Here is an 11,819-nt window from a genome sequence, read left to right on the forward strand (position 1 = left end):
AGACGTATAGTAACCATTTATGTCAAAAAATAAAATGGTCGAAATATGGCCATTTTTTGAAAAAATCCCTGTACTATAGTAAGGGATTTTTTCGAAAAATGGCCAAAATACGCACTTTTTAAAATACTGTTATTATGCAATAATATTGCTATATATGTGCATATATTGTGTTATAAGCATCTTATAGACGTATAGTAACCATTTATGTCAAAAAATAAAAAGGTCGAAATATGGCCATTTTTTGAAAAAATCCCTGTACTATAGTAAGGGATTTTTTCGAAAAATGGCCAAAATACGCACTTTTTTAAATACTGTTATTATGCAATAATATTGCTATATATGTGCATATATTGCGTTATAAGCATCTTATAGACGTATAGTAACCATTTATGTCAAAAAATAAAAAGGTCGAATTATGGCCATTTTTTGAAAAAATCCCTGTACTATAGTAAGGGATTTTTTCGAAAAATGGCCAAAATACGCACTTTTTAAAATACTGTTATTATGCAATAATATTGCTATATATGTGCATATATTGTGTTATAAGCATCTTATAGACGTATAGTAACCATTTATGTCAAAAAATAAAAAGGTCGAATTATGGCCATTTTTTGAAAAAATCCCTGTACTATAGTAAGGGATTTTTTCGAAAAATGGCCAAAATACGCACTTTTTTAAATACTGTTATTATGCAATAATATTGCTATATATGTGCATATATTGCGTTATAAGCATCTTATAGACGTATAGTAACCATTTATGTCAAAAAATAAAAAGGTCGAATTATGGCCATTTTTTGAAAAAATCCCTGTACTATAGTAAGGGATTTTTTCGAAAAATGGCCAAAATACGCACTTTTTAAAATACTGTTATTATGCAATAATATTGCTATATATGTGCATATATTGCGTTATAAGCATCTTATAGACGTATAGTAACCATTTATGTCAAAAAATAAAATGGTCGAAATATGGCCATTTTTTGAAAAAATCCCTGTACTATAGTAAGGGATTTTTTCGAAAAATGGCCAAAATACGCACTTTTTTAAATACTGTTATTATGCAATAATATTGCTATATATGTGCATATATTGTGTTATAAGCATCTTATAGACGTATAGTAACCATTTATGTCGAAAAATAAAAATGTCGAAATATGGCCATTTTTTGAAAAAAATCCCTGTACTATAGTAGGCCTACAGGGATTTTTTCGAAAAATGGCCATAGTAAGGGATTTTTTCGAAAAATGGCCAAAATACGCACTTTTTTAAATACTGTTATTATGCAATAATATTGCTATATATGTGCATATATTGCGTTATAAGCATCTTATAGACGTATAGTAACCATTTATGTCAAAAAATAAAAAGGTCGAATTATGGCCATTTTTTGAAAAAATCCCTGTACTATAGTAAGGGATTTTTTCGAAAAATGGCCAAAATACGCACTTTTTAAAATACTGTTATTATGCAATAATATTGCTATATATGTGCATATATTGCGTTATAAGCATCTTATAGACGTATAGTAACCATTTATGTCAAAAAATAAAATGGTCGAAATATGGCCATTTTTTGAAAAAATCCCTGTACTATAGTAAGGGATTTTTTCGAAAAATGGCCAAAATACGCACTTTTTTAAATACTGTTATTATGCAATAATATTGCTATATATGTGCATATATTGTGTTATAAGCATCTTATAGACGTATAGTAACCATTTATGTCGAAAAATAAAAATGTCGAAATATGGCCATTTTTTGAAAAAAATCCCTGTACTATAGTAGGCCTACAGGGATTTTTTCGAAAAATGGCCATAGTAAGGGATTTTTTCGAAAAATGGCCAAAATACGCACTTTTTTAAATACTGTTATTATGCAATAATATTGCTATATATGTGCATATATTGCGTTATAAGCATCTTATAGACGTATAGTAACCATTTATGTCAAAAAATAAAAAGGTCGAATTATGGCCATTTTTTGAAAAAATCCCTGTACTATAGTAAGGGATTTTTTCGAAAAATGGCCAAAATACGCACTTTTTAAAATACTGTTATTATGCAATAATATTGCTATATATGTGCATATATTGTGTTATAAGCATCTTATAGACGTATAGTAACCATTTATGTCAAAAAATAAAAAGGTGGAAATATGGCCATTTTTTGAAACTATACTATAGTAAACTGTACTATAGTAAGCGATTTTTTCAAAAAATGGCCAAAATACGCACTTTTTAAATACTGTTATTATGCAATAATATATTACATAAATGGTTACTATACGTCTATAAGATGATTATTACGCAATATATGCACATATATAGCAATATTATTGCATAATAATAGTATTTTAAAAAGTGCGTATGTTGGCCTTTTTTTTAAAAAATTTATTTATTCGAAAAATATCAAAATTTCGACCATTTTTTTTTGGATATAAGTGGTTACTATACGTCTATAAGATGATTATTACGCAATATATGCGCATATATAGCAATATTATTGCATAATAATAGAATTTTAAAAAGTGCGTATTTTCAGTGGCCATTTTTCGAAAAATAGCGAATTTCGACCTTTTTGTTTGTTGACATAAATGGTTACTATACGTCTATAAGATGATTATAACGCAATATATGCGCATATATAGCAATATTATTACATAATAATAGTATTTTAAAATGTGCGTATTTTGGCCTTTTTCCGAAAAATAGCCAAATTTGGACATTTTTATTTTTTGACATGAATGGTTACTATACGTCTATAAGATGATTATAACGCAATATATGCGCATATATAGCAATATTATTGCATAATAATAGTATTTTAAAAAGTGCGTATTTTGGCCATTTTTCGAAAAATGACCGAATTTCGACCTTTTTATTTGTTGACATAAATGGTTACTATACGTCTATAAGATGATTATAACGCAATATATGCGCATATATAGCAATATTATTACATAATAATAGTATTTCAAAATGTGCGCATTTTGGCCTTTTTTCGAAAAATAGCCAAATTTCGACCTTTTTTTTTTACATGAATGATTACTATACGTCTATAAGATGATTCTAACGCAATATATGCGCATATAGCAATACAGTATTTTAAAAAGTGCGTATTTTGGCCTTGTTTTGTAATGTAATTTGGTTACTATTACTTACTGAAAACACGATTTTTCGTTTTTTTAACGAATATTTATTAATAATATAATATTAATATTAATATTTATTTCAAATAAACTTTTTTAAATAGAAAAAGCAATCTTAATTGATACTGTATAAAGTATTTTGTACAAATTTTATTTTACATATATAACTATCTCGCTATAAAATATTAAAGTACAGTATACCTTACTAGTAGGGTAGACGGAGAATAAAATAGTAAATAATAAAAACTCTTAAATATGCAAATTAGAAGGTAAGGTTGTTTCTCTTGTTAATCTTGTTTGGTCGCCGTTATCCAATCCAGTCCTTCTCTGTAGTGTAGAAACAAATTTGATAGAAATTCAATGTAGAAGAGAAGATATGCAAATATGTATATGTAAATATAATAGAGGTTGTAAGCTTCAACCAAGTTATGTCAAAGGTGTTCGAAATAAAAGGTCAAAGGAGCTAGTTATAACTTGAACATATCATGCACTACAGGGTGTACCACAAACTTCAGGTGCTTGACTTAGAATATATTTAAATAATATGTAAATAATGTTTGAAAATATGTCATAATTACATTTGGAAGTTTTGCATTTCCATATTTGGTATCTCTTCGTTTTGTGTTGGCTGTTCTAATCTGTAAAAAAAACCCATTACAACACCATTTTAGGGAAATTAATACTGTACTGTAAAACTTAAGTTCTGTCTACACTATCAAACTAGACAAAATATAGTGATATGACATCATCGTGTCCATATATGGGCACATCACAATAAAGTTTGATTGTGTAGACAGAACTTAATAGATAAACTAATACAAGAATATATTCATTGTAGAAAAAACAGCATCAACAAAATAACCAAACTTGCTTACGTATAATGTTACACCAAGTATGATAACGATAAAGCCGAGACCAGTGACAGCACAAACAATGACCAGAACCACAGTACTGTTGATACCAGATTCTGTGTTTTCGGGCCAAATTTGCTGCGATGAGAATGATTTTTTCTTCGCTTGATATTGCATTCCATTGAAGGTAAATGTATACTCTCCATCATTAATCTAGGAAAGATGATAATGGGAAAGATGATAATTTGAACTACTGTAGTTAATTCCTACAGGTGTGAGGTGTAATCTTTCTCAAAATTATGAGAAATGCCAGAAAGAGATCAAAAAAAGTTCTTAAGAATTCAGCTTACCTATATTGAGTTCAATCATCACAAAAAAACAACAAAAAACGCTTACTGGTTGCGCTTGTAAATACAGCGTAAAAAGAAAATAACTAGAGATTTTGGCAAGACTAAAGATTTTACAAAAAGACAAGAAAGTATTGATTATCAGATAATTACAAAAATTAGAACCGTCCACAATAAAAATAGACAACATGGTGTGCTGGAGAGACAGATAGCTACTGTACGACTGTACCAGTAATGATAATTCTAAATGATATACTTACAGGCGTTTGAATTTTTGACAACATCTTATCGACAGAGCCGTCCTGAGTACCGACCAGTGAAAAAGAAACCTTTATTTCATCATATCCTTCAGTCACCTGAAAAATTGATATTCATATTAAATTATTCCCGATTACCATACTTACGTTATGTATATGGAAGGCATCAATGAATACAGAAAACCCCATTTCAGACGTTGGATGCTATTGATTCATTTGAAAAAAACCCTCATCCTTCTAATACCTTTTGTTGAGAAGAATGTTCAAACGTGTTTTCAATTTAATCAATTGAAGAATACATACAATATATCCAGTTCTTTACAAATAAAACAACAACAAAAACAAGAAGTCTTACTTCCATTTGTTCAATTGCATCTTTTGCTATGTCATAGGTCAATGAGATATCATCTTGAAGTAATCTGCGTATTAAAAGAAATTGAAGTTTGACAATTAACATACTTGTCTTAAACTAAAACAAATTTTTCATTTTCAATGTTCAACAAATATTGTGTAAAGATTAAAATAGGAAGTAGCGATACATCAAGTAATGGTTATAAAAAATATACTTACATTTTAAAAGCGCCAACAACATCAGCAATGTTTTCAAAATCACCATCAAATCCAAACTTAACATTAATAACCATTCTGAAAGTAATGAGAACATGTGGTTTTGAAAAAGGAGGAGGAGGAAATGTAGCTACTCCACATCTGACCAGTGCGAGTAGATCTTTTAAGAGTAGTTTGAATTATCCGGGTGGTAGTTGTCCTAGAGGATAGTTGTCCGGGGGATAGTTGTCCGGGTGATAGTTGTCCGGGTGGTAATTGCCCAGGGGGTACTTGTCCAGATAAGGTTTGAAGAGCTTGTCAGCAACCAGTCGAATACGCTTATTAGATCATGTAAAATCTGTTTTATCATATGTGTAACTATGAATTATAAATAAATATTTCATTCCTAGATTAATTTCCATTATTTAAATGACAACATTTCAATGGATCAATTATGATTAAGACAAACAACATACCTATTTGCTGGTGTTGGTTACAGTTCATCAAAAATATAGAAAAGAAAACAAAGAAATAAATACACTATTAATAATGTGAATTCACAAAAACAGCCAAAAACTTTCCCACAAATTAAAGAAACGCTGATTAACAATCTAGCATAGAAAATAAAAAACATTCACTTACAGCATGAGTCCAGAGTGCAGGCCCAAAGTCCACTTAGACAATAACTGTGGTATCAATTGAAAAATATTATATAAGACGTGGCAAATATAGAACAGTGAGCAAAATATTATTCGGAATCCTCAACCGTATAGTCAATCTCAATTTGTAAAAATTCATAATACTTACCACACATTACATTCTTCCCATCTGTATTCATCTTCATCATATATTTCAATATAATCACTTTTTTCGTATTGACAACCATTTTCTATGAAACAAATAGAAAAGGAACAATAATACTTTACATTATTATAGTTAACTCAGTAGATCAAAAAGAAGAATAGCCTACTCTCTTCCAAAAGAGGAATTTATACTAGAGCAGAATGTATTTAGTGAGTAGGGAGAATCTGGAACCAATAAGACATTCTAGGTTATTGAATTACTTGTTTTTACATTTTTAAAGACAAATACAAAAAAGAACTGCCAATACGATGATTATGCCTTCAATTAAACAGCGATGCTGTTTAGTGGAGAGAGTCTCTCTACCACATACCATTGCATTCTTCTGTTGTGCATACCCATCCTCCATTTAAGCAGTAACTATGAGGTAAAAATAAGTGATGTTATATTTAGTCATATGTTTTTGCTTAAGTAAAGTTAGTAAGGAGTTCTTAAGTAAACAAGAAATATTTCTTACAAAAAACGCCGCTCAATATTTTAAAATTAATCATTGTTCTTTCTTCAGATATATTAAATGATTAATTATTAAAAAGATGTCTTTTAATCGCAAAAATACATACAAATCAATTATTTATGAATCACATTATGGCCATTCTAGTTAATTGTATACTATAAATACACAATTTTTAATAAATGTAACAAACAAAATAAAAATATGTTGGTTAATCGCAAAAACCTAAGACTTTATCTTTGTATCGTTATGGAATGGACATCTAAGATCTAAGAAAAGAAATGTGTAAAAATATAAGCCAAATCAATCAACAAAACAAAGTTATGATATTTTTGCTAAGTATGTTTGATAACTTTGACCCCAGGATTGTAACCTATGACCCTTGATGCATCGGTGCCTGATGTGTAACCACGGTTGTTAACAAGTAAATAATCGTGCAACTACAGAAAACTAACCATGTGTTGCAGTCTTCTTGGCGGCTGTCATTTTCAAGATATATCATGTCTTCGTATTCACACATCCCTCCTATAATATGGAATATCAGTACAATTTTTACAAGAATAGGGAAATACTGGGGTTTAATATCTTCTGGCAAACACAAAAGTAGCTACCACCATGAGTAACAGCTTAATACGATCCGAGGGGGAAGGCAACAACGATTGACAACATTGGCACGGCTCGAACTTGAAACTTATTAAACCATGGAGGAAAAACACTGGTTCCTTTTTTGATATTCCATCATCCTCCACATAGTATATAATTACCATTTTAAAAAGCTCATCATTTTTTAAGTTTACTTACCACAGGCAGCCTCTGTACAACTCCACATTCCATTACTACAAGTGCTGCCAAAGTAATAAATATAAATCATAAAAAAAATAATTTAAAGCATGACAGCATTTCTTTATGACTTTCAAACACTGAAGAATGATAATTAATACTATATCGCATATTATTATAAGCAGGCTCTTAATGAAGTAAGAACCGAGAAAGGTAAACTTGTTAGATAATAGATGAACAAGCTAGATGAACAAGCTTGATGAACAAGCTTGTTTGACAAGGAAAGAAATCGTCAGCTGTAGGATTCAAATAGTTAGAAAGTTCCACAATTTTAGAGCTGCAACAGCAAAAGATCTCCAATCGTAGGTCCAGCCTTTATAGTCCCAAGCTGACATTGCTCACTTGGTTTGGTGCTGATTGTGGGTTGTCTTCTAGACCTATGTCAATACCTTGTATTCAAATCGATGTTGAAACAGGTATAACTAATAGTATTCATTTCATTTTTCACTGTATGTCAGCTACTATATACTCACCAAAGATTGCAATCATATTCCCGAACTTCTTGGCTTCTATATGTTTGACCATTATACGTACAAGCTGAAAACAAAGTTTGGTTTTTAAAAAGATAAATATGGGTACTGTACATACATATTGAAAGCGGTGTATTTTTACTTTTGTGGAATTTTGGTTTTGTTCTAGATACGTACTTAACGTGTCGTCCAATGAGCAATTTTCGCCACTGAATCCTTGTAAGCATGCGCAATAATATCCTCCGGGGTTGTGCTCGTCTACGCTGCAATTGCCGTTGTTTTTACACGGATTTGGATCACATCGATCTGAAATAGAGCAGTCGGTGAAAATTGCAAACATTTACTTATGATGGCCGGTCAATCTAGAGACACCTACTCCTAGATCAACTGGGAAAATATAAAATATTCCTCCAGTTTTATGTTCATTACCTTCGATTGTTGTTGCCCGAATTTCACAGTTTTTTCCAGTAAATTGTTCTGTACAAACGCAAATATACAAGGAAAGATCCGTTGATAATGTGAAACAAGTTCCGTCGTTTTGACATGGAGTGAGAAGATGGCATGATGTCTCTGTAATATAAAAAATGTAACAAACAGATAAAGAAAAACAGAATGGAGTAAACATCCAATAAGATTAGAAATTAACACCAACACTCTCAACGACAATAGGAGTCAGCAATCCATGCAGAAGAACTATTTGATTTCTATGGTTAGTCAATCGTTCTTCGTTGTTACAAATGACCAATTAGCTTATTTTGATATTCACGAGTTTTTTTCTTTCTGTTGAGCACTAGGCTTTTCATTGGAAAATGGATACAAAGGTAAAAGTACTTACCAGGGCCTCTTATTGAGCAGTCCACTCCGGAGTATCCAATGTAACAGGCACAGTGTGGGGTCCCCATTAGGTCCGAATTACAGATGCCATTCACACATTCGTAGTTAGGGGGACATGTTCCTTTAAAAAAAAAAACACAAGATATATATTTATATGGAAGCATTTCTGTAAATTGTAATAATAGAGAAGAAGGTAATTTAAATATGTAAATGAATTAAAATTACAATGAAGAAAAAAGTTTTTAACACAAAAACAAACAAAAAATATCACATGACAAAAAAACAAACAAACGAGTAGAAAAGTATTATTCTGAAGCTCTGTCTACATACATTATCAAACTATTTTAATTAAAAAAAAGTGTGATGTGTCCAACTATGGTAGTGATATGACTTCCATATATTGGTACATCACATTTGTTTGTCACATACAGTTTGATAGTGGAGACGGAGCTTTAGACTCACCAGGTAAACTGATTTCACACTGGACTCCTGTATACCCGGCAGGACATAAACAGAAAAACGTATTTCCTTCTCTACTGTTGTAGCAAGTTGCACCATTTGCACACGGTGCACTGTTACAAGCTGCAATAAAGGCGGGGTGTGTCAATAGGGTGTGTCAATAGGGTCATATTATACAATAATGTATCTATCGAGGAATCTTTATTCATATATTATACAATAATTTATCTATCGAGGAATCTTTATTCATATATTATACAATGTATATCTAGGTATCTGTATGCATATCTTATATAATAATGTCGAGGTACCTTTATTCATATAAAACAACAAATATCAATAAGCGAAACTTAATTTCGTTGCAGTAAAGAAACTAAATTACGAAAAAAAATTATGGTGACAATAGCATTAAAACCGATTATTTACAATATAATAATTCTTGTCAACGGTATATCGAAAACTGTGAAAAGATGTGTTTGCTAAACATATTAGAGAAGAGTTTCTATATATCAATCTTAATATTCACAAGGTACAATTCATATTATGTCAATCGATAGTACTATGATGACTTTTATTTGAAAGAAGAGATATGGTGATTAGTTTTCATTTTGGTGACTTCTGGATATACTAAATACAATAACGTCTAATAAGTGAACTCTGTACCGAAATTGTTTTTTTAAAGAAATTAATTAGGTAAATCAAACTATTACTTGATTAACAAATATATCTCAATAATGGTTTGATTGTATTTTAAACAGAACTATACTTTACTATTTGATCTTGTTTGCTTTGACCACAAAGTAATTTCAACAAACAACCTTTTTTATTCTAACTATTATACGCTTTTTGATCTACCCGATACACAAAGAAATAATATAGAAATTCACAATAGAAGAAATTTGTTTGAAGTTACCTAACAATTTCTACATTGTACCTTTCAAAACATGATGCCCAACATGTCGGTTTCCCCAAATTTCTGGAGCTTTCTAAACACATTTTAAAGAGGGAAAACGATCTTCATTTGCAACCTAATTCTGTTCATTTTAGAATCTGGTTTTGGAAGTCTTGAATACAGTAAGAATACTGATAAATACCGTATAACTTAAAGTCAATAAGTAACTAAAAACATTTACCAAATTGTGCGTTTGACTCCAAGGCTAGAAATAAAAGCAAAACCGTACAGATTGTAAACTTCATATTGGGTGGGTTTTGATATCTGTAATAAAAACAATGATTTTTAAAGTTAAAGTATAGGCTACATAAAATAGAAATACAAACTTGTCAGCTTATTTATCATTCACTACATTTCAGTACTATCAGTGTACACTATCTAGAATAAGAGAGAAGCCTATACCTACACCTATCAACTGTATTATTAGTGTACAATATTTCGAATAGAAAAATTATGCTATGAATTACACCAGATTGATTTTGTTTCAAAATGTTAATTGATCTTTGGATTAGGGTATTGTTTATTAATACAGAAATATTGAACGACTACATTTCTGACGATAATTCTTATTATATAATTAGTGTTTGTATCACAACAAAATTAACAATAACTAAGTTTGATAATAAAAAAACAAATGAGGTTTTTAGAAAACATTTTTTTCTAACACTAGATAAAAACAAATTGAGGTTGAGATAAAGCATTATTGATATACCTTTTCCAGAAACAAGCAAAACCAATCATGAGCCTAATTATTATTGGGAAAATAGCTATGATATAATAGCCACGTTATGTACAGTACAATAAGCACAGTAAAACGGTATTAGTTCACTCAAATTGTAAGAATATTTAGGACTCAATACTGACAACATTCGCAATTGTTAAGTCTGTCATTGGTAAACTGGTACAGCATAGCATCTCATCAGTATTAGACGTCACCACAATGACTAAACTCCAACCACAAAAACGGTATATCAACCTTGCTGTTCAATGAAACCTGTTGAAAATATCTGCCTAGCAACTATAATATAGGATACAAACATCTCGAATACTCTTACAAAATACTAACCTTACAGATCGTTTTTTAGTTAATATATCCCAATAGTTTCCTCAAACAACCGTCAAATAAATTACGATATTTGGTACATTATACTGACGTTAATATTTTGGTGTTTTGTTCGGCGGTGAATTTTCTGTACTTTACCGTGAGTCACGGTTCATTATGATGAGAATAAATGTGAAAGGTGTTCTTAATATGCATCACAATGGAACAATAGAAATTGCAAACAATTGCTCTCAACGTATAAAGTCACGGTTCAGTGAGATCCATAACAGATCTTTCCAACCTGTTGGAAAGACACATTCAATTTAACAACGGAGGTATACTGTATCTATATTTATAAAACTCTGTGATAGCTATCACATAATCTAGAAGAAAATCAATTTTTATAATAATAATAATACAGTATACCTACTATTTGATAATCTCTTTGAAAATCCTATCCATATTACATTGAAACATATGTAATGTGTTTACATTTTAGGGTTTAAATGTATTTCTCTGTTTCTTTGTGTCATCACATTTTCAATTCTCCACGCAATAAAATTTCAATAAACATCACCTAATGTTTAAGCAGTATTTATCATACGTTTTTTTGTAATTCATGGATAAGTAAGTTATATATATAAATACAAAATTCTTTTATAGACAACAATTATTCCAATTGTAACTGGGAGATTTGCCAAAACAACAGAGCATTGTACTATTGAAATTGCTGTTATAATGAATTCCGATTGCATATTCCAA

At 30.2% G+C, this 11,819-nt stretch overlaps 2 protein-coding genes across 2 annotated transcripts; both read right to left on the reverse strand.

Moving 5' to 3' along the window:
- Window positions 1-3,277: 3,277 nt before the first annotated feature.
- On the reverse strand, window positions 3,278-5,645 carry LOC144852567 (uncharacterized). The gene is made up of 7 exons (XM_078710461.1): window positions 5,625-5,645; window positions 5,173-5,247; window positions 4,958-5,021; window positions 4,606-4,701; window positions 4,023-4,211; window positions 3,726-3,785; window positions 3,278-3,474 (listed from the first exon to the last, which is right to left on the reverse strand). Exons 2-7 carry the CDS (start codon window positions 5,244-5,246, stop codon window positions 3,397-3,399), a joined length of 561 nt encoding a protein of 186 aa, XP_078566587.1. The 5' UTR covers window position 5,247; window positions 5,625-5,645; the 3' UTR covers window positions 3,278-3,396.
- A 71-nt stretch (window positions 5,646-5,716) lies between these two features.
- LOC144852559 (uncharacterized) lies at window positions 5,717-11,221 on the reverse strand. The gene is made up of 12 exons (XM_078710450.1): window positions 11,082-11,221; window positions 10,197-10,279; window positions 9,067-9,186; window positions 8,606-8,725; window positions 8,200-8,340; window positions 7,948-8,076; window positions 7,774-7,837; window positions 7,262-7,305; window positions 6,916-6,985; window positions 6,323-6,369; window positions 5,956-6,037; window positions 5,717-5,834 (listed from the first exon to the last, which is right to left on the reverse strand). Exons 2-12 carry the CDS (start codon window positions 10,258-10,260, stop codon window positions 5,783-5,785), a joined length of 933 nt encoding a protein of 310 aa, XP_078566576.1. The 5' UTR covers window positions 10,261-10,279; window positions 11,082-11,221; the 3' UTR covers window positions 5,717-5,782.
- Between the last annotated feature and the right edge of the window lie 598 nt (window positions 11,222-11,819).

The sequence above is a fragment of the Antedon bifida genome, chromosome 9 (assembly GCF_963402885.1).
Source record: "Antedon bifida chromosome 9, ecAntBifi1.1, whole genome shotgun sequence".
Classification (NCBI taxonomy): Eukaryota; Metazoa; Echinodermata; class Crinoidea; order Comatulida; family Antedonidae; genus Antedon; species Antedon bifida.